Source organism: Amblyomma mixtum, chromosome 3, assembly GCF_055824585.1.
Source record: "Amblyomma mixtum isolate Tamu chromosome 3, ASM5582458v1, whole genome shotgun sequence".
NCBI classification, from domain to species: Eukaryota; Metazoa; Arthropoda; class Arachnida; order Ixodida; family Ixodidae; genus Amblyomma; species Amblyomma mixtum.
In genome coordinates this window covers 109,447,793-109,470,707 of record NC_143014.1, presented here as the reverse complement: position 1 = coordinate 109,470,707, position 22,915 = coordinate 109,447,793, and the positions used below count along the sequence as shown (strand labels likewise).

General features: G+C 43.0%; 2 protein-coding genes across 3 annotated transcripts in view; one reads left to right on the top strand and one right to left on the bottom strand.

Moving 5' to 3' along the window:
- Positions 1–1,765: 1,765 nt before the first annotated feature.
- ldbr (lariat debranching enzyme) lies at positions 1,766–8,732 on the bottom strand. 2 transcript variants are annotated; one of them, XM_089580684.1, is made up of 9 exons: positions 8,526–8,732; positions 8,354–8,460; positions 6,685–6,809; positions 5,078–5,158; positions 4,935–5,020; positions 4,368–4,592; positions 4,242–4,304; positions 2,711–2,853; positions 1,766–2,621 (listed from the first exon to the last, which is right to left on the bottom strand). In XM_089580684.1, the coding sequence occupies exons 1-9, from the start codon at positions 8,613–8,615 to the stop codon at positions 2,048–2,050; spliced, it is 1,494 nt and encodes a 497-aa protein (XP_089436810.1). In that variant the 5' UTR covers positions 8,616–8,732; the 3' UTR covers positions 1,766–2,047. The 2 variants fall into 2 exon arrangements, with proteins under 2 accessions (XP_089436810.1, XP_089436811.1); XM_089580685.1 differs by having other exon boundaries at positions 8,400–8,460; positions 8,526–8,589.
- Positions 8,733–9,023: 291 nt separating this feature from the next.
- Positions 9,024–22,915, top strand: part of Pkn (serine/threonine-protein kinase N) — a 96,551-nt gene continuing 82,659 nt past the window's right edge. The window contains exons 1-2 of the mRNA XM_089580683.1: positions 9,024–9,202; positions 11,538–11,602. The gene's annotated coding sequence lies outside the window, so the exon portion shown is untranslated. The remainder of the gene's footprint in view (positions 9,203–11,537; positions 11,603–22,915) is intronic.

Genomic DNA, 22,915 nt, shown 5'->3' with positions numbered 1-22,915 from the left:
TGTCGCCACCCCGTTACAGCCCCGCCTTAGGCCTAATTCTCACAGGCTTTTTCAGTGTGGTCCTCGCAATGTATTGCAGCAGATTGTGTTTCATGAACATGGAACTGTGACAGAACATAGTGTCAACTCTGAGCTCTTGATTGAGCTCATGAGGCTACATTTTTCCTGTCATATTGAAAAGCCAAGCCTTATAATGAAGTGAATATGGAAGCAAACACTGCCATTCCAAACTACCATCAGAGGTGTTTTCAACTTTTCTGCCCTGGTTTTTAGTCAAATATAGCGTGGTGCATGACCGTGAAAACTACCCAGCGACTCCTCAGTTTTGAACTATTGATTATAATGTTACATCCCTTTATCTACAAACACGGACAACCAAACGAGCTCGTACAGCAAAGGGAGACAACAAGCAGACGACTCCTGCCGCCTACGCCGCCGCTGGGCTTGTAAGAGCTACTGCCCGTTTCCACCGCTGTCACTGTAAGAATGAGCCTGAATGAGGATAAATAGACCATAAACATCACGCCATTATCGGGCTCCATTTATATAAGGGAGTAAAAAAATTACTCCCTTTTCACTCCTTAATAACTCCCTTATATAAGGGAGTAAATAAAAAACATCTTACATATAGAACAAAAAAAACCTCCTTTTGGGTGTGCGTTAGAGCCATTTACTCCCTTTTGGGTGTTTCTTTGCTAAAAGTGTAATTACGTGTCATTGTAACAGTGTAATTATGGGCGCGCTTTGCGCCCGTTCTTTTCCAAATAGCGCAAGAGAAAGGGTGCTGACGCAAAGGTCACGCAGACCTGATATCCTTTGGGCCTCAATTATTTCCCTCGTGGTTCGGTCCTTGCTTCTTCTGAAAGTTCGGCACTTATCAAACATCAGTTTACACACTTTCCGACTTTGCTTTGTGCATTCAGAGCAGTGAAGCGGCAGGTTGCAGTCTTTGGAGTTAGATATTACGAATTGCGGCTATATCGGATTATTTTACAGTTCATCTGTTCGCTATAACGAGGTATGCTATTTTTACCGAATGCAGCTGCTGGCCAGTATAAGCTTTACCATTAACAGAAACCTGATGGTATAGCCTTGATTCTCTATGTTTCAACTCCTTATTTATTTTGCAATGCTTATGACTGGAAAGAGCGGCTCTATCTCCTTACTGCTTCTGCTGCCAGCCGGCAAAGAACAGCTGATGCCAAAACCTGTCAGGTGCTGCACTTTTCATTTTAACTAAGGCTTTGTATAATCTGCATGTATAATCTGCACAAAATAACTTCCCGAGTGTACCTCAGCATAGCAGGTTCCTCACGAGGTGCATCTTTCTTAAATGTGAAACTTGAAGTGCCTCTTCTGTCATTTAGGCAACAGACATGGTGATTTAGAAATTTGAGGTACTCATTTTGTCCCGATCATGGTGCAAAATACAAATAACACTATACCAGCCTTGATACATGACAATCTGTAATATACTATTTTAAGCTTTGTGTGGTTGGAGTTTTCTTATACCTTTGCCTGGCCGCCGCGGTGGCTCAGCGGTTATGGTGCTCGGCTGCTGACCCAAAAGACGCGGGTTCGATCCCGGCCGCGGCGGCTAGAATTTCTTTGGAGGAGAAATTCTAGAGGCCCGTGTACTGTGCGATGTCAGTGCACGTTAAAGAACCCCAGGTGGTCGAAATTTCCGGAGCCCTTCACTACGGCGTCTCTCATAGCCTCAGTCGCTTTGGGACGTTAAACCCAATAAACAAACCAACCAACCATACCTTTGCCTAATATCACCATTCTTTTATTGTAGCTATTACATTTCTCTGATTTGTAAGTGACCATGGCCATCAGGTTTGGCCAGTGAGAAAGTTTTAAGGCCTTAAGGCGGAAGTCCATGGTTGCTCTTGCATTTTTCAATTGCAACTGCCAGTTACAGCCAGGAAGGAGGAGGTACTGACACCAGAAAGGCCTTTTTTTACAAAGAATTTGATTTGTTCCGAGCTGTTCACTGTTTATACAGGAACATGCGAATACAGCCTTGAAAACAGAGCATGTATGTTCAGTTATCTGCCTCATCAGTCTCTGTGTATATAGACTGATTTCTTCTCTTCATTACTCTCCCAAAAGACGAAGGAGGTGTAGTAGCCTTTGGCTTCACATCATCAGTCTTTTCCGTCAACTCTGGGAAGAGCTCTTTCTTATCCTTTGGCAAGCAAACAGGACTGCCAAATTCAGATGTGTGCACCTTTTGCCGTTCTTCTGCACTCATCTCATGCAAGGGCACTGACTCTTCATCTGTGTCTGGGCTTGGCTGGTGGCTCAGGTTTTCAGATTCATTCAGCGATGACATTGTAGTGCTCGTCACATCTTCATTTCCCAAAAAGCCAGAAATACCCAGCGGCGATGACCGCTGCTGAGGGTTCAGAGCCTCAGCCAATGGGTCTCGAAGTCCAAATTGTTTGCAAAAGGTTTCGGTTTGGGGATTGATATAGGGCTTCACTTGGCCTGGACAACGTTCTGATCCAGGCACATACACAGGAGCAGTGCGCTCAAAATTGAAAGGCACAAACAAATCATTGCTGAGGGTAGCTGCCAGTTTCTCCCTTTCTTCCTTTGTAGGTGTGAACTGCCATCTGAATGAGAAAAGAAAATGGAATGAATTTCAGCTGAAGAAATTTTGCTACAAGGATGCATAAAAATGTGTAGTAAATTAACTGTTTACCGCTGGCTGCATCCTGGTCCAGGCATATAGTGATTCTTGGAGTCAACACTCAGCAAATGGTCTGTTAGCTGCAGCACACAGAGCCACTCTAAGTCGTAAGTAAGCCTTGGAGGCTCGTCACTTGAGGTTGGCATGTCCAGCGTCTGCAACAGTTTGTAAGCGTGAAAACAATTCAGGGAGACTTAAACAATGCCTTTTTGACAAACCACTTCATACTCTGCCAACACTGCAATCCGGCATAGCATAGCAGGCATAGCAGTGCGCTTCCTGGAGAGGACATTTGTACAAGATATACACGTCCAGTGAGCCTTTTTTTTTGCTGATTTGCTTTGGAAAGGCAACTCACATGTTCCACTCGCTTGGTTAATCCTGATTTCTCTGTTTCAGATGAATTTAGAAACCTTTATGTTGCAAATGCAGCGCATAGTATTTCACAAAACAGTAAGCTCGGTAGCTCGTCATCTCCCATTCTCATACAGACAAGTTTTGCCATAAGTAACAGCATCAATTTCTTTTCCTAGAAGAATAAGAATGGGGTGGAGCGCATATGGCAGGTTCTCTCAGATCGTGAATGGTAGCTTACCAATATCCCTGAAGAGAAAAGTATACAACAGCTGTATCCTACCGGTACTCACCTATGGGGCAGAAACGTGGAGGCTAACAAAGAGGGTTCAGCTTAAGTTAAGAACAACGCAGCGAGCTATGGAAAGGAAAATGATAGGTGTAACGTTAAGAGATCGGAAGAGGGCGGAGTGGGTGAGGGAACAAACGCGGGTTAATGACATCTTAGTTGAAATAAAGAGTAAGAAATGGGCTTGGGCAGGGCATGTAATGCGAAGGCAAGATAACCGCTGGTCCTTAAGGGTAAGGGAGTGGATTCCAAGAGAAAGCAAACGTAGCAGGGGACGGCAGAAAGTTAGGTGGGCGGATGAGATTAAGAAGTTTGCGGGGATACAGTGGCGACAACTGACAAAGGACAGGGTTAATTGGAGAGACATGGGAGAGGCCTTTGCCCTGCAGTGGGTGTAGTCAGGCTGATGATGATGATGACAAGACTACAGTGATGACCAGTGCCACAGGCAGCAATTTCACTTTCCCCATAAAAGTGGGAACTGTTTCCCCACTATTTGTTGCTTCTAGTTCACTGTAGTAATTTGCATAGCAGCCAGGTAATGAGCGCTAGACACAAATGCTGCTGCATCTGCACTGGCACCACTTAAACATTACGCTGATGATACCAAGAGTTCATTTGCCGGAAGTGTTTTGAGAAGTCCCTATTATCACCTCCAAGGTTTGTTTACAAATGGAAATAAAGGTCTGTACACAATCTCACAACTTGCTGGTGGTGGAGTGGAAACTATTAGCACAGAGCGATGACTTTTGATGATTTTCAAAACAAGTGTGCTATTCTCACATGCTTTCAAGACAGGCACACAGATACGCAAGCTTTCACCTAGCACCTATAACTTCCATCCCACTGCTAACAAGTTTAGGATAGAGAACAGGCAATGTTTTTTTCAATGACTCTTACTTGAAGAAAGTCTCTTCTGGGCAGACACTTGTCCAGGGCCAAGAACTTTGTGCACGTTCCATTCTGGTTCATAAAAGATGCACATTACTGTTGGAAATCATTAATCAAAAGGAGACTGAGACTTGCCTGGTGGTTGACTAGTGCAGCAAACTTGCAATGCAGATGCGCTGCAAACCAGTATTTCGGCTTCAGCTGTTCTAGCAAGCCCTCAGTTGGACGACAGCCGAGACTATTGCTGTGAACTTCAGCAGCAAAAAATTTCTTTTGCTGTAGCAACTTTGCAGTGTTTCCATAGTTGTAGATTCCACGTGGCCAGTCATGCGAAATCACTATGTCAATAGGATCTGCCAGCTGCAAGAAAATTTTTAATTTTTTTTTCAGAAATAGCCAATTTTCATGAACACAGTGAAGAGTGCCACATTTAGACATGTTTCAACATGTGTGTCAATGTTGCAGTAAAGGCCTACCACTAGAGGAGCCTCAAAACATTGAGATGCTTTCTTGGAAAGAGTAGAATATTAATTCCATGGTGGTACAAACAAATGTCGCATTCATAGAAAATATTGAGCAGAAAGGACACATTTAAAAATGCACAAGACATAACACTACCTAATAAACTACACACCCAATGCTTGTGCCCTCTCAAGGATTCTAAAGCGTGTATAAACTGTAAGCAGACTCTGTTATCCTCACCTGTTTAAGTCTGAAGATCTCCAAGTTTCGTAAATGGTAAGCACTCCGTTTTGTGGAATCATTGTAAGGTGGCACTTCAAAGTGGCCTGCAAAAAGAATACAGCTCTACAATTGAGGTTGCAACATTGTACTAAAATGCTTACCTCTTAGATAGTCATGACCCTTATATATTCCAGAGATGCCTGCTATCCTAATACCATTAACGTTGACAACACTTGCATAACCTGAAAAAGAAAACATGTCTCGGTATTCTACACATGATCTCCACCTTGGGCCAGGTGAGCACAGTGTTATCCTTCAGCCAGAAATAACTACAGAAATGTGCACAAAAGAGCAGGTCCTAAGCTGTTTGGATACCACGTGTTTGCAGGTAGTTGGACTTAGGCATATTGCACTTCAGTGGTCTTGCAATGCTCGCCAGCACCATGAAAGGTGACACAAAATTTAGAAGTAATACTGGTAACAGTGCCATTTATGGAAGCTGTTAAGACTAGGATGAGCCTTACCAATTCGTGTTTGTCAAGTCATTAACCTACAAAGTGGACTTTGGTGCAACAACTTTGCTCCTAGGTCCACCAAAATGTGGGGATTATCATGCACCTATGACGTATGCTGGCTACATGGTGAACTAATTCTGAAGAACCAAGCAGGCCTGGTACATACTGCATGTGTGCTTAGTGCAGTACGTTTCACTGCATTATGTCAGGATAAAATCAAAACAAAACATGCCAATTCTTTTTACTGCAAGCATTTTCTATTCCTTGATGCTTAATTAACCTTTTGTACACTTTTTCACATTGCTGCAATTTATTTCAAACAGTAAAATGAACATATGAGGAAGTCTTGATCAAGGCACATTGTGGGTTAATGGTAGTTCAATGCAAGTGCATACCGTATGTACAGGTGCCGTCAGAAGTAAATGGAAGGCAATATTAACGAAAAATTTTAATCATTGCCCCTCCCCTCCAATTCATGCATCCTTGAATACATATGTGCAGCCTAATTGTGATTGTGCGAATTGCACTGTGCACCAACAAATATGGACCATTATGCTTTAGATTTAAAGAAATTGAATTTTTTTTTGACAAAGTTGCCTTCCATTTACTTTTGACGGCGAGTGTACAGTCGCGGCTAGAATAATACGTAGTGCATTGCAGTGATCAAACTCCTCTCCTACGCTGTCTGTCAGGAATTGAGCAGTGTTCGATACTTATGCAAGAAAGTGCCCTGCGTGCAGTTGCATGTAAGCACAGCAATCTTCCCTATTTCATCTTCTGGATGAAAGAGAAGAATGAGAGTGGCAAAGTGTGCTATATATTCTTTATGCGACTGTACACATATACAACTGTTTGTCTGCCACCATGATTGCTGCCAAGCAGTAATCAGGCAACTGCAAATGTGCCTTCTGCAATGCTTTCATCACTGGTCAAGAAACAGTCTTAAGACAGGACACTGTGCAACGAGACAGGACAGAGCAGAGGTCTTCCATCTCTCCTCTGTCCTGCAATGCCCTACCAAATGTGCGCTCGTAAAAACCAAGAAATGGTGCTTGCTTCTTGAGGAGGAATTGGGAATTTTAATGTTAACAGTGCTTTTATATGAACTTATCATATGCTGTTGGGCCTATGGCTGCACCATTACCTAATTCCAAGCACTGTAAAACTAAAATATGCGGCATTTCAAAACAGACTTTAATAAGCATGCAAGACCATTTTAAATGCGCATGAAAACAAGCTTTAAACTTCCTCACCCATGTAGTAGATGTTTTCACACAGCCAACCCCCATATGCCAATTCGGCCATATAGTTGGAAGCCTCATGGTTTCCACCAATTACTATCGTCAATAGTGGTGCTTTCTTCTCTCCAGAGTAGTACCTAGGATCATACATACGATGAAAATACAATTAAGATGAAAGTAAAATGTCTAAGATGCAAAATTTACGAGAGTAGTAGACACTGGTCTTGAGTGCAATAAGGGAGTAATTACTCATTGGCATCCACCCAAGCGCAGCCATACGGCTACAAAGGAAAGCTATGCTTGCCTTCCCGGTTAGCTCAGTTGGTAGAGCGACTGCTCCGGTGAAGCGGTGGTCCCGGGTTCGACCCCGGACCAGGACGAATTTTTCTTTAACTACGAAGTTTCTCAGAAAACTGTATAGCTTTCCTTTGTAGCCGTATGGCTGCGCTTGGGTGGATGCCAATGAGTAATTACTCCCTTATTACAAATCTACTCCACCTTGGGGGATTCCCCTAAACATTTGACTAACACTGTTCCCACTTCGAGTTATTGATCAATTCGCTCTCGCCCTACCATAAGCTTGCCGTCCCGGTTAGCTCAGTTGGTAAAGCGACTGCTCCGGTGAAGCGGTGGTCCCGGGTTCAAACCCCGGACCAGGACGAATTTTTCTTTAACTACGAAGTTTCTCAGAGAGCTGTGTAGCTTTCCTTTGTAGCCGTATGGCTGCGCTTGGGTGGATGCCAATGAGTAATTACTCCCTCATTACAAATTTACTCCACCTTGGGGGATTCCCCTAAACATTTGACCAACACTGGTCTTGAATGCCCCTGAAACGTTTCTGCCCTCTCATAAGCATACAGAACGATCACTGCTGAAATTGGTGCATGTTCTATTCACCATTTAAGTTTCAACTCTTGGATACAGCACAGTATCATGCAAGTTTATTACTAGCACTGGTGCACGCTTTTCTCCAAATCATGGCTTGGCTGTTCATGCTTTGGCTGGCGAATTAAAAAAAAAACAACTTCAATATCAATACACACGAAGGCACAAGGGCTTCCTAAATAAATCTTGCTTAGTGCGAAGACCCACATTCATGCTCTGGGGGCCTTCAAATGACTGTCGTTACAATTAAAATGTGTAAGACACGAAATTTCACTGAAGCAACAGCAGTGGCAGCTTGCTGTGCTCTTGTACAAATGGCACATATCCTCGCGTATATGTGCCATACCGCACAGCGAAAATTCTTCACACAAAGAACAGAAAAAAAATAGATTAAATTAAAACAATAATAAAAATATAAGCTAAAAATCCGCATCCACCGTTGCAGCGGCAGGTGTTGACTCAGTGTTGTTGTGCCCTTGGAGAATGGCACATATCTACGAGGGGGACTGGTCACACATGAAAGCGTCGAAGACAGATGAGACTAAGGAAGAGATGGCGTTTGTCATGCATTGTCTTCACATCAACCTAGTCGGCACTCAGTTTAGCCAACGGGGTATTTAGCAACGGGGTTTAGCCAACGGGGTATTTTGCGCAATAAACGCTGGCAAATAACCATGATGCGTTATCTTCAGAGGGCCCGTGTTATTCTCATTATATACATAGAAAAACACTAACACAAGCATTCACGCGGCATAATTTACACTGGATTTCACGGTACACAGAAGGAATGAATTACTTGTGAAAATCTTTCATCTCTCGATATTTCTTAGGAACAGCCATACATTCCATGTCGGACGCATTCCTGACTGCTTGGAAGTCCCCACAGATGATCAGCAAGTCTACCTGGAATGAAAGCACCAAACATTCACGCTCTCCAGTTCAAGAGTGCCCACAAAACCCTTACGTACTGTGAAATGGTACTGGCTCTCTATGCCTTTGATAGTCTCATAAATCTTGTCAAGTTCGCCATGCGCACAGCCTTCAACAGCGACTTTCATTACTTGTGATTTGAGGGCTGTTTAAAACGTCACTAAGATGCCTTTCAACAGATATTCCACATGTACCACAAGCAGCGTAAATCCGCAAATCCGCGCCGATGCTTCGACAGTCGCGTTTGTGGCTCAAACTGGCTCGAACGTAAGCGACGTAAGTTGGCTTCATGTGGTTGGCTTTGTGGGGGCGGGTGTCTACTCACTAAATGTTATTGAAAACTTAGTGCACCTTCATGCAAGATATGCAGATAATGAGTACTATTTAAACAGTATAACTGATAAGTAAAGTTGGAGTTTTTTCGGAATTGTGACTAAAAATAATTTTCTATTGGAAAAAGATTCACGCACTTTCTTTTTCCAACATGTAGCAACCCTGAGTGCTTTAGAAATTTTTGATTGGTTCGTACATGCTCACGTGACCCAGTAAATTAGGGAAGTAGCGGATTCGGTGATTCGGTCGGTGCAGGTCGGTGTTGTTGATGCCCTCAGTAAAAATTTAGGGCTAAGCTTGGCATCAGCAATTTTGTCTTTGCATCTGATTCCGACAGCGGTATCCTCCAGCTCCACGCTCCGATGATTTAGACCTCAGGCAGGTAAGCGATGCCAAAGGTTCCAGTACTCGCGATTTGGCAGCCTTCGTCTTGTGTTTCGAGCAGAAAAGTCTGGATGCAGTCGGTGTTCGATCGCGTAGCCGCTGCTGGAGGTTTTTCGTCGTGTCTGTTCCCTTTGCGGTGTTGTTTCGAAATAGTAATTTTATGCGCAGAAACGGTGCCGATTATTTCTCTTTGCTGTGTGCACGACAGCTCGTAACAGTGTTTAGTGGCGTTTTGCTTGTGTTGGCTTTATAAGGAATGCATTCACCGTGCTCGCTCGTGTGAGTCAGTCCCTGCGGTGAGAGCCCGTGCGGCGCTTCGCACGTGCCCAATATCGTTCGAAATAATCTCTTCTGTGATATGCTGAACTGTTGGTCTGCCGAGAGGGCTAAACTGTAGTCACCTGCGACCTGACGTATAAATATATTTTCTCCCCGGCCCTTTGCAGAGTGAGTAGTAGCCGTGATCGTTGTCGGCGGTGTTATTGAGCTAATTACTGTGGCCAGCAGGTCAAGCTTGATTGTGCCGTCGACCTGTATGGGCAGCGTACAGGCGTTGACAGCAGCGCAGGACTCTGCGAAGCGGTCGCATTTCTAAGTATAGACCGCCGTGTCGCATCGCGTAACTGCACGGATCACTTGCTTCTAACACCTCTCCCGCCGCCAGTGAGCAGCATCCCTACAACCGTTCGTGTGTGTGTATGGTTTGCGTTATCTGGCTCTTGAAATCGGCACTGTTCGCATACCAAGTTTTGTTTGAGAGCTCCGCGGCCCTGTATTTTGGTCGTTTATTTTGCTTCCTTCTAAAACGAGAAAAAAGGCACATTTCCGCGGCAACTTTGCGGCGGTTGCGCGAGACGTGCGCTTCTCTCTTCCTTTTCTTCTCCTTTTTATATTCTGCGGAATGCGGAGCTTATTCTCAGGGCGGATGTGGTCTCTGGAAGCGGCGGCACGGGAAGATGTGTCGGCTTGCTTGCGCATCGGTCTGACAAGTACTGACGTGGGTGGGACGCGCCTCTCACAGCTGCGCTTTTTGTTGTCGATCCAGCTATTTATTTTTCTCTGGTTCCTGTGCTTTACGCTACACTGGTGGTGCGTTTTGGACGCGGCGCAGTCGGTCAGTACCTCGACGTGTATTGGCCGTTAACATGATTCCGGGGCGCCTGTTTCGAAATGAAATCGGTATTCCTATGCCAAAACCGTGCCGGGGTGCACTTCACGAGAACCTAGTATTGGGCGCGTTTCTCTTGCCGCCGTTCAGTCCAAGCGAAAGGTAGTTTTGTGGTTGGTAGATGCCGTAGAGGTTCATTCTGCATCTCTGAATGGGCTTGGAGTGAAGTATGTTAGAGCCCCCGTTCTTGCTGCTTGCGCATTTTATAAATTTATTACTAGCAGTCACAGGGTCGGAAGCGTGTTGGCGATATCTGTTGCTTTCTCTTTGCTCTAACATTATGCACCTAGTTTCGGGTGTTCCATAGGTGTTGCCCAGTGAGGCTTTTTGCAGGCATTAGAAAGTTGGTGAGACACAATTGCTGTCTGGCATCAGGCTGCTACTTTGGTGGTGCAGATATGAAAGGGGTCTAAGCAACTGCCTTGTTCTGGTCATTATTCTGGAATGAAGCTTAGGTAGATCGAATGTTTGCATTGCTACTCTGTGCAAGCATGGCATCGATCAGCACCTAAACTTGCCTGCATTGTTTTATTGCTTTGTAGTTGGGCTGTTTAGAATATATTTTGTTTCTAATCAAACCACTAAGGAAGCTAGGTTTGGTTTCCATATCTAGTGGCAGATGTCTTTATATGTCGTCGTTTTTGTGAATGCATTTGTAAAACAGTAGTTGCTTTTTTTACTTCCATGTGATGTGATTTATAGTCATTTTCTTGTTTTTTTTCCCCCTTTTTCATGGCTTGAAGAAAATGTCATTGCTGTTCATTACTGCTTGGCATTGATGCACATTTCAAATTATTTCGCAGTTAAGTGCAGCTGCTCATTGGTGAAGAGCAAAACTAGATGACATCCACTTTTGCTTTTCGAAGAAACCTTTGCCAAACCTCACATTCATTTTTCAAGTATCGGTGCTTGTTGCTCTTAGTGTGCTGTACAACCGCATATTATGGTTCAAATGACTGTTTTCATTGTTATTTTGTGCAGTGTTTATTCAGATGAATTTATGAAGCATGTGCTGTCTCTCTGGAGTGTAACAATGTTATTCTGAGCATTTGTTTGCTTTTCATGAAATGTGCAACAGTTTAACATTTATTGAGTCCTTTGCTCTTGTGTGCAGTGTCACCTGAAAGTATACCTTAATGGTTGCACTTTTGTGCTTGATTTGCAGAGGTGACAGCTTCCTCTAAATGTCTCTACCTTAACGTCTGCCCAGGGCTACTCGTGTACTTCCTGGTAAGTGTGGTGTCCCAATTTAATTGTAAATTTGTGATAATGTTGATTCCTACGACAACAGTTTCCTGCTTTCTAAGGAATCGTGAAAGCAAAAGCGCTTTGTGCTTGTTGATATTTCATAATGATGTGAAAATGACCTGCAGATAGTGGAAAGCTAACTACATATAGTTTAAGAATCGCACCTACTTTTGGAAACTCGTAGTTTTCTTCTCCATCCCTCCTTTTAAAATTACAAAATTGTGAAGCATAAAGGGGCGTCAGATGCAAGTCCGAAGCGTTGCATATCTTTAGTGCAGTTGAATAATTGGTCCCTTATGCTTATTTCTTGGTGTTCAGTGCGGACAGCTGTCTTTATAGGTGAGAAGCCTGCATTGGATGTGTTGGATTGATGTTTTGGGCCATAGTGGCTGTGTTCGCAACTTTGAGGCATGGTGTTTTGAATTTGTGCGCCTTGAATGGCCTTGCTGCTTGCGATGATGCCACTGTGATCTTCATTACCGTTTTCATGCAAACAGACTATCTCACTTTGTCATTCCTAAAGCGTTCTTGTTTCTTATTACACGGTGTAGTCAGTGAACTTGATCGTCTCAAAATTGTAACTCATAATGTGTAGCTAGCTGCCATGGTTACTTGATGTTAGCTGCACTTTCTCTCCAAACAAAGCCCCATTTTCATGTATGACATCTTTTGGAAGTGACCTGTAGAGATCAGATAAGCAGGTACCCGTCTTTTTTTTCTGTGTTCCTACTGTGCCTTTGTGCCTTACTTCCAATGGTTCATTTCTTGAAGCTCTTATAACTTTACCCAATTATAGCACTACATGTCATCCAATAGTAAGTGTTTCAGTAAGTACTTTTGTTTGGCCGAGTTGGTTCATTCTGCATTAAATCGAATGTACTTATGCAAAAAAATGTGGAAGAAAAGAGATGTGACGACAGGACAGAGTGCACACTTCCAACTGGCTTTATTTTTGAGACACGTCTACATTTATGCCTGGGTGAAATTAGTCATTGAAAGAATCTGCACTATACACATGCGCACTCAATCAGCATCACTGCCGCCCAGCAAGATATCAAAAGGCCACATTTCAGCGTCGCTATGAAGAGCAAACCAAAGGTTCTTTGCCACACTCAAAAAGCCGCAGATGAACAAGATGAAAGAACTATACTCAGAAATGCATACACACGTGCACACACACACATATAAGTGTGCGCATGTACGACTACGTGCATGCAGATACCCATACACACCAACACACATACATGCACTCATGCAGACGTAACAAAGTATCTTCATGGCAAAGCCGAGTCATATCTAGCCAACACATAACGCAAACGAAACAATCAACCTACAGTACAACTGATACACAGCAAGTCAGAGGGCTAATCTAATCTCATAAAGGCATCTAAAACCTAGGCAAAAGCTGTGTCAGTAATAAAACACACAACCATTGCTAAGCAGTGGTTTTGTGTTTTGCTAAGCATTGGTAAGCAACCATTGCTAAGCCAGGCTTTTTGTGTTCTTTTGTGTTTTTGTGTGTATTGCTTAGCAGTGGTTTGTGTTTATCATTGACATGGCTTTTGCATAGGTTTTAGATGCCTTTATGAGATTAGTTTAGCTCTTTGACTTGCTGTGTATCGGTTGTGCTGTAGGTGGATTGTTTCCTTTGCATTGTTATGAGTTGACTAGATATGACTTGGCTTTGCCATGAAGATACTTTGTTACGTCTGCATGAGTGCATGTGTGTGTGTAGGTGCGTATGGGTGTCTGCGCTCGCGCAGTCGTGCGTGCGTGTTTGTGTATGTGTGTTTGTGAGTGTAGTTCTTTCATCTTCCTCACCTGTGGCCTTTTAAGTGCGGCAAAGAACCTTTGGTTTGCTCTTCATAGCAATGTTGAAACATGGCCTCTTCATATCTTGCTGGGTGGCGGTGGTGCTGATTGAGTGCACACATGTATATTTCAGATTCCTTCAATGACTAATTTCTCCTGGGTATAAATGCAGATGTGTCTCAAGAATAAAACCAGTTGGGAGTTTGTACTCTGTCCTGTCGTTACATCTCTTTTCTTCCCCATTTTTTGCGCAAGTATATTCGATTTAATGCAAGTGTTTCAAGAAACGCTGGTCAATAACATAGGACGTCAGGTAAAATAGACAGCTATGGTCATATGTTTGCTCCTGTGCAATGATAGTGGCTGTACTACTGTGGTCTCCTATTTTTCTATTTTATTAGCTTTCATGACCGGCTGTGGCAGTCACATTTTGGTGAAGGTGAAATGCTAGAGACCCGTGTACTATGCGATGTCAGTGCACGCTAAAGAACCCTAGCTGGTTGGAATTGTCCGCAGCCTTTCACTTCGGTGTTCCTCATAGCCAGAGTTTCTTCGTGACATTAAACCGCATAAAGCAAATCAGCCTTATTTAGTGTCCTTTGATTTAATTTGTAATGCTGCTACTTTTTCTTGTCTTTATGCTTGTTTTTAACTAATGCAGGATAGAGGTGAGTCGCTAAGTGGTAAGTTCCAGGATGAAAGAAAGCTATTTTTATTGCTTTTTTCCCTGGATCTAAATTTTGTTCTTTCAATATTTTTTTTTTCAAATGAGCCAAATCCACCCAATCAGGAACTGAGAAAAACGTGGAAGTTTTCTTTTCTGCACAAACCATAGCAGTGTCCAAGCTGATGTGATATGCTTTATTTATGCATGTTATTTAGAGCCACTCTGCACCACCATATGTAATGAAAAATTATGCAAAAATAATTTGGTATGTGTTAGCCCGTAAACTTCGGATTTGGTCTTTTCGATGTGAAACTCTAGATTTGAACCAGTTTTGTTCCAAAAACTTTATTCCTACAATAGTAATTCAAGTTCTGTTTATGAATATAAGCCTTAAAGTGATTATGCATTAAATTCAGCAGAAAAGCAGTTAGACATTCATTGTGTGCAATCAGCGCACTGCTATGTTTCAGGAGCATAAGCAAGTAAATGTGAATAGTAGGCTTTTGACACAAGTGCTGATATGACAACCTTCTTTTCTTGTGCTCACACTTTGGCAGCGAAAAAGTACAGTAGCTAGAATGTACGGGATTTAGAATATATTCTACTTCACTGTAGCTTCCTAAATTCATGATTAATAGTGAAATGGTCGATGCAGACGGGATAGAAAATGAGAGGATAACAGCTAGTTCCGTCGTTTCTTCCCTGCATTTGCCATTTTGCTAGTAATGATGAATTTAGGAAGCAAGTACCAACTAGCCGAAGTGAACACGTTCAGTGTAACAAAGCTGCATCCTTGCTTTCTAAGTGACGGGGCCAATGATCCCTTCGTTATTATAGTCTTCTGTGCTGAGATCTTCCTCTGATCTCTTAGTATTCTATGCAGCCGAACAGAAAGTAGCACTGCAGAAAGAGTGAATGAAACCACTCTCAAAACAGTTAAAGCTACAAGGCTCAAGCTGACAAAGAAGGCTCTCACCAGTGGATCATTTCGATGCGTACAGCAGCCATGGATCTGGGTCATTTTTGAGCAAGAGCTCCACTTCTCGCATACAAACCTTGGAGGTCATATTATGGTGCAGATATGACCTTGAAGCGGCCTCAGTTAAAAAAAAAAAAGAAAACTGTGGCCTAGGTGGGAATCGAACCCGGGCCTCCGGCATGCGAGACGCAGGACGCTTCCACCCTACCACGACTGTTCGACTCTTGGAAGTGCTTTGCGCGTTTAGTGAATGCACAGATGTCGAAGAAACATATTTTTGAGATACGTACTGAGGTGTGCATGAATAATTTAGTTATGAGCATGTAAATTACAGATATCCTAATTAAATGACTAGTGAAGTATGTTTCCGGCAAATTTCCTTCGTGCATGGCGGGCAGTCGTAGTGCCATCATGCAGCACCCACTGAACTGAGGCTTTCATGAATAATTAATCATAAGCATGTAAATTACAGACATTTCAATTAAGCAAGTAGCGAAGTTGTCCGGAACGCACTCAACGTTAGATGCCAAGCCGCGTCTAGTTGCCCGTTACACCACAGCTTTTGCTCTCTAACCAGGTTCAACAGTAGATAAACCACAGCTAATTTTTTATTTGAAATAGGATTTGCAAGCAGGTTTTGTAGGCATTAAGGGCCCCTTTCATTCACGCTGTTTTTGCAAAACAAATTGCTTGCCATTACAGTATAATTTGACTTAGTTTTGGTTTCTGCATATGTCTCATTTAAAAAGAACTCTCGTATTTCTTGCCTGCACACTGCTTTCGTATCATTGAATGCAGGTCAGGCATAGCGTTAAGATAGGTAGGTAATGTTATACCCCTGTTGCATGGCACTCTTTGAAGGCCTTTTTTAGCAGAGGCACCTCTTTTCACCAAAGGAGCAAAACCTCAAAGCATTGACGCAGCTACACAGTGCAGCCCAAAGGCAAACATTTTTGAACTTTTAGCACCTTTCACCTTGCATAATGCGGCTGAAGTGAGAATTTTAAAATTAAAGTGGAGTGTTTTATACAGTTGTTGAGCACAAAAATTTACTTTATCGACTTCTTCTATATAAAAACTACTAACAGAGCCACTGTGGTGGCTCAGTGGTTAAAGTGCTCGGCTGCTGTTTGAAAGACGTGGGTTTGATCTCGGCCGTGGTGGTCGCATTTCAATGGAGGCAAAATGCTAGAGGCCTGTGTACTGTGTGATGTCACCCTAGGTGGTGGAAATTTTTCGGAGCCCTCTACGGCAGCATCTCTCATAGCCTGAGTCGCTTTGGGATGTTAAACCCGATAAAGCCAAACCAAAAACTACTGGCAACTTTTTCATCAGCAGCAGCACACACACCTTTGTCATCACCTTGCCTTTCATGGGCACTCAGTGTTGCTGCAACATTTTTACTGCTTTGAGATCTGTACCTAAAACATGAGAACTCCCATTCAAAAAGTAAATCCAGGTAAATCTTTTTATATACAGTCAAGCCCATTTATAACTGCCACAGTTATAATGAATGCTCGCTTATTACATGCGGAGGGGGGCTACCATCAAAATATACATTAATGCAATGGGACTGCGTCTTAGAGCGAACAATCGTGGTGGCATAACTCTATTAGAATGAATGAAGAAGCGCCAGAAATTCGGCCCTGTTGTCTCAAAGCCCGCGCGTTTGTTAAGTGTGGAGTTTGAGGAAAGCCTTCAAGCCCTCGTGACACCTGCCCTCAAAAGGACGGTGGGGACCTAAAAGTGCAACAAGAAAGTCCGCACATTACTGACAAATTGGCAAAGTTTTACCAAATGGTGCTGTTGCCTTGCTGTTGCACGAATGCCTTCAGAGGCGACACCTGTGCCAGTGGAAGGCACCGCAGATTTTCACGTTAACGTGCCTCTGTGCCCGAGGATGAACAGCTGCGACCAGCGACTGTCCTTTGTCGTCGGCAGGTCTAGCAAATTGTGATACTTTGGGAGGTACGCTTTCATGCGATACAGGCCGAGCATGAAGGCTTGCATAACGCGTCAGTTTTGTTATTTGAGGAGCGTGAAACCAGGTATAAGTTTCATAAGGAGTGGCTTGTTGAGTTCAGCCATGACATACGATAAAAATAGAAGTTCCTGCTTGTACTTGCCAACTTTTTCTCCGACTGTGGTGACAATGCTGTTCTCGCCACGGAATGAAAAGTGCAAGATTCAGGCACTGAACATGGGCGTCATTCAAGTGCTTAAGATCTCTTAGCATCGGCGCTAGATACAGCATATGCTGATAGCAGCTGACACACCAAATGGCAATGTTCCGGTTTAGATATCTTTGTTTGCTGCTGTAGAAAAGATTAAAGCCGTGTGGGTGGGACTGCTGGCTGAGTGCATCAGATAATGCTTCTGTAAAGCATGGTTTATGGGCAAAGAAATGATTGAAGACACTGTTGAATGTCCACGTTACCAGACATTTGTGGATTTGTAACTTGTTGATGCACTGATTGCTGGACATGATTTCACTTGGGATGACTTTGTGAGGTGCAGATCATGACGCTGGCATTCCAAAGTGATACACTGACGAGGCCACTGTATGCAAAGTATGAGCACTTTCCAACTGCTAAGAATGTGATGACGCAGAGGCCAACCTGCCATCAGTTACCGTGAACGCTTTGACCGCAGTTAGTTTAATCATGTTCCTAAAGCAGCCTGTTGCTTGGCTTCAGTGAGAAACTTACTAGAGCTTGAAAAGCACTGTAATGTGGTCTGCTTAGAAGAAGCTGACGTGTATAACTTATCTATGAGAGAAATGCCGTCATCTCGCTTTATATTTCTGGTTGAAAAAAATGCTAAGTCCACTTACTACGAATCTCATATACGGTGAATGCAATCTGTGTGACCGTCATATTTGTTATACATGGGCTTGACCATATATAAGATGGTTTCAAGTATTGATAGCTGTTTAGTTTTCTTTTACTTTTCTTATATTGGATGATGCTGCCTTGGCGGTATTTGAGGGATGCTCCTCTGGGTTCCAAAGGTCCCAGATGGGCACCTTTGCCTCCAAGGATCTTAGCGGCGAAGGCACAGTACTAATGTCATGTAGCTGCTCATTGTGCACCTGTGAACATAAAGACCTGATTCTCAAAGGCCTTTGTGGTGCCCATGTGACAGGGGTATAGGTTATTCACCTATAGAAGTAGCAACAAATAAATGTGCAAATGGGCAGTGTGTTTAGGAACACACAAAAAATTCTGGGGCTCAGGAAGTGATTTATGCAATTTATCTGTTCTTGAAGATATTGTCATTCAGGAAGTCATTGCTAGCATGCTCAGATTTGATGTTCTTGTTAGTTGTCAAAGAAACTGTTCATGGTTTCTAGGTTTGCTGTAGCTTTTGTGTCATTAAGAGCTTTGTTCACATAATGGCGAATTAGGATGTCAAGAGTTCAGACTACATAATCTTCTTGTTGTTATGCATGCAGTTTTTAGAATGTACAGTCTCGGCCAGAATGATACAGAGCAGGCTTCGTCAGTCAGGCTTCTTTCATGCATTGCCTAATGAAAATTGAGCATTGTTTGCTGCCTCTGCAAGCAAATGCTGCTTGTGCACTTACACATAAGCATTGCAAGCTTTCCTCTTTCCACAATACTGTGCGAAGGAAGAGTTTGGGGTGCTGATGCATGCTTTGTATTACTATGACTGACTGTGCAGATTTAGTTGCTGTAATGCGTGTATTTAACTCTTGCTATTTGTGCTGCTGCTGTTTAACTCTTTCGCTACCGCGGAAAAATGCACAATTTGGAGTGTACTGAAATAAAAATTTTTTTCACAAGAACTAATACAGCCAGCACATATTGCAATGCATGAAATTGTAGCTTATTAGTTACACTTCTGAATGATACAAACAGAAGAGTTGTTTGTGCAAAAGTAAATGAACATTTATTTGTGAAATTCGCTAAAAACACAAAAAAAGTATATAGCAAAAACAAAAATTACCGGCTGCACTAAGCCCGAACTTGCTTAGAGGAAAACTGGAATATACAAACTGTTGCACATGTTTATAGCTGTCATTATTCACAGTTTCAGCTATGAGAAAAATTTACTGCACTTTCCATGGCTTGTCAAGTCAGGGGTCATGACTGTGGTGCCACTGTGAAGAGCAATCAAGGGTGAAAATGTGAAGCAGAGGTAGACTGACAAGTGCTTCACATAAGGTTTTATCTTTGTTCCTCCCTTGTTCTCTGATAGCCGAGCTTGCAGTTTCTTCTTTTTTTCATTCCTTTCGGTTGGTGTTGAATGGATTCTATGGGAGGATTGGGGGCGTGGACTTCTTTTCCCTCATCATAACCGAAGATTTCTTGAATGAGCTGCTCCCTGAAAGCCAGCTGATAAAATTTGGCATTTTAGGCAAGCTCTAAAACATCAGGATGGATGAAATAAGTTTTATCGATGTGGTTCAAAAGCCAGGACACTTTCCAAGTCTTGCCAATAGAAGCTGCCGCCACTGAATTATCCGGGTCCGTTACGTGCAAAAAAAGAACAAACAAAAAGGGAAAAACCAATTTTGAGAAATGATTTTTGATGGCAGAGGGCCAGAATAGATTATTCTGGTATTTCAGTAGAGATACAGTCGTGGCAGGTCAACAATTCCAATGTATATGATGATTCCAATGAACATCAGAATATCCAACAGATTCACGTCTTCCCATGAGCCGTCACGCCGAATTTGCTGAAAATCTTCATCCATGCATACTTATTAGTGTTTCCGCACACGGTCTTCATCATTTCCGCCGTGAAGAGCATCAAAAAAAAGTCGAGAAGTCGAGCGAATCTCCGAGCGCCGCTCCGCAGCGATGTGCCGATATGGACACCTAGCTGTCGTCTTGGTTGAAAAACGCGACGCGACCTTGAGCATTTGGCAAACTGTCTTCGCCATACGTTATCAAGACCCTGAAGCACTAAAATAAACCACTGTCATCAATTACAAACCGTATGCACCGCAGAAAACACACAGCGAACGAAAACAGAACTTATATGCAAGTATGCGCTGACGTTCCAGGCTCCCGAGGCGAAGTCAAGCTGTCGAAACCGAAATCCGACGTTTGTATATTGTTGCCCGACTAATAACCTCTGCTTTCATAGCAAAAAACGAAACCGAAACCGGCCGACGTGCTCGGTGTCAGCTTTCGCTTTCGAGGAGCGCGCGGCGACGCGGACGCCATTTTCTCCGGCTGACGCTGCTGCAGCCGTTCAAAGTTTTATTTTTCACGGCGCCCCCTCATGTCAAAACACTGAAACCAAGGCTGCAATCGAAACAGCAGTAGTTGTGCTCGCTAACTAGATGGCGTAGCACGTCCACGACGCTCCAAAATTAGCTTTTTTGCGCGGGCGATTTGAATCGATCATATGCGAACGATGGCCTATGGCGCGGTAGCGAAAGAGTTAAGCATTGGATAACATTGGGCCATTACTTTATATAAAGTTGCACTTGAACATGCTGTTGTTTGTCCCTATGGGGATACGTTTTTACTATCAGTGTCCTTAATTGGAATATCTGCTATGTATATTGTTAAGAATGGCTGTTGTCAGCATGTTTTCTGTAGTGTTTTCACTTATATAGTGACAGTCTGCATGGAAGGTGTTACAGCATGATTCCATATTTTACAATTTGCCTGTTTGTGATGAGCTTGGCTGTTTGATAATGGAAGCATACATTGCAAAATTACTTTTGCAAAGTAATTAAGTTACATTACAAATTGCTGCTCTCAAAAGTAAAGGCATTACATTGCAGTTACTTCCCAAAAGTAATGAAAATTACTTTTGAGTTTTGACGCATAAGAAGTTGCTCATTGGTCATAGTACCTACAAAATTTTCAGATTTCTTAGTTTGCACCGCCACTTAGTAGCAAAGTGGGCATCGGAAATTTTGCTCCTCTTTGGAGAAAGGTAGCCCTAGTCCACTGAACAGCCGCTTTGATGATGTAGATGAGGTCAACTTAATCGCAAAATTTGTATAATTGCTTGCAGCACTCTTCAATCAGAAGTTCATCTTTGAATGCGTAGTGTGGCCCCAACCTCTTGATTTTGTAGAATTTTTCGTACGTGTAAACAGAGAGTGTGCATAGACTGCTTGTTCATGCTCATCGTCCTGGAAATGCACAAGGGCGCAGAATTCTGCTGTTTAATTGGCTTCTTCTGGAGGCCCGTAGACAGAAATAAATACCGTGTCGCTGCGACGCTGTCACCTGTGTTGTGGTTGAGTTAGAAACAGGGCTTCAGGTCCGGTCACAGAAGCTAGTTTTCTTGAAAACTCACAACGAAGTTTGTTAGGTGTCAATTGAGACTTCTTGTCCTTGTGGCGACATGACAATATATATGAAACAGTCTAGAGGGAAGTACTTGCTCAAGCACTCGCAGTGCATCTGTAGGAAGGTGCAATATGGCATGCCATGTTAATGGAGCTCTGCTGGTGGCCCTGCGGTGTGTCTGTGTGTGCGACCGTACACATTGCTGGAAGATGGTAGCAGTCCTATAGACTCATAACCAAGGTGGTTGTATCATTGGTTATGTCAGTAGAGTAATATTCGGGACAAGGTCTGCACAAGAATGCCAACGTGTCCTTTATTCGTGCTCATTTTATAGCCTCAAGGGGAAAGGGCACACAAGTTAAGAGCGTGTGCGCCACAAACAGAGAATGCGAGCACACGTATCACTCGGCTTACATAGAACGGCGGCACATGTCACACTCGGCTTACCTACAGATACAGTGGTGCTGATATCCGTGCACACATCGCCTCTCGTCCGCGTGCGCTGCTTCGCTGGAGTGCTGCCTATTACTTTTTGCCCGTTTTTCTTGCTTTGTAGACGGCCAACCTTGCAAACGCGAGGCCAAAGCATGGCCGATACAAGGAGGAGCATGGACTCAGTAATCAGCAAAAGTAGTTTTGCTAGTAATTAATTGCTTCTGCCATGAAAGTACTGCCCCAAAGTAATTCATTACACTACTAAATTCCTAGCCCAGAAAAGTAATTTAGTTACATTACAAATTGCTGAGAGCCTCTGCAGTGGCTTAGTGGTTATGGTGCTCGTTTGCTGACCCAAAAAACGCGTGTTCGATCCCGGCCACGGTGGTCGAATTTCGATGGAGGCGAAATTCTAGAGGCCTGTCTTCTGTGTGCGATGTCAATGCACGTTAAAGAACACCAGGTGGTCGAAATTTCTGGAGCCCTTCACTACAGCGTCCCTCACAGCCTGAGTCGCTTTGGGATGTTAAACCCCATAAACCAAACCACTAGTTGCTGGAAAAAGTAGTTTAATTGCAATAATTTAATTACTGCCATGTCTGAATGGAAGCAGTGTTTATTGGTGGACATACTAGCATAAGCTTGTTTTTTTTTTCTTTTGCTTAAAATTAATCTAAATGGCTTCGTTGTGTTTAGTGTGTGACATTACAAGGACATGGGCTTTGCTGGTGTCTGCACTATATTGCATTTCATGTAGTGTGTACCATTATGGTACGCATTTGTTTTCCCAAGAAGGTTTATATGTGGAAAACCTTTTTGGAGCCTACTAAATCACTGAGGTGACTTCAAATTGGAATGTGATTGTGTCATTTCAATAGTGAGCAAACACAAATGTCTGATAAAGTACATTTTCGCTCTCACATTAGATCACATCCATTTTATCATGTGCTACGTTGTACTGAGAACTCATGTTACCTACAAACCGTGCTGGAGTTTTAATAATCAGTAGTTTTAATGATTGAGTGCTTAAATGGCATGCATGCAACCTGTCAAAAATCTTGGTTACAATTCTTTGCACACGCATAGTAAGTTGGGTTTGTTGGTACACATTCATTCTTGAC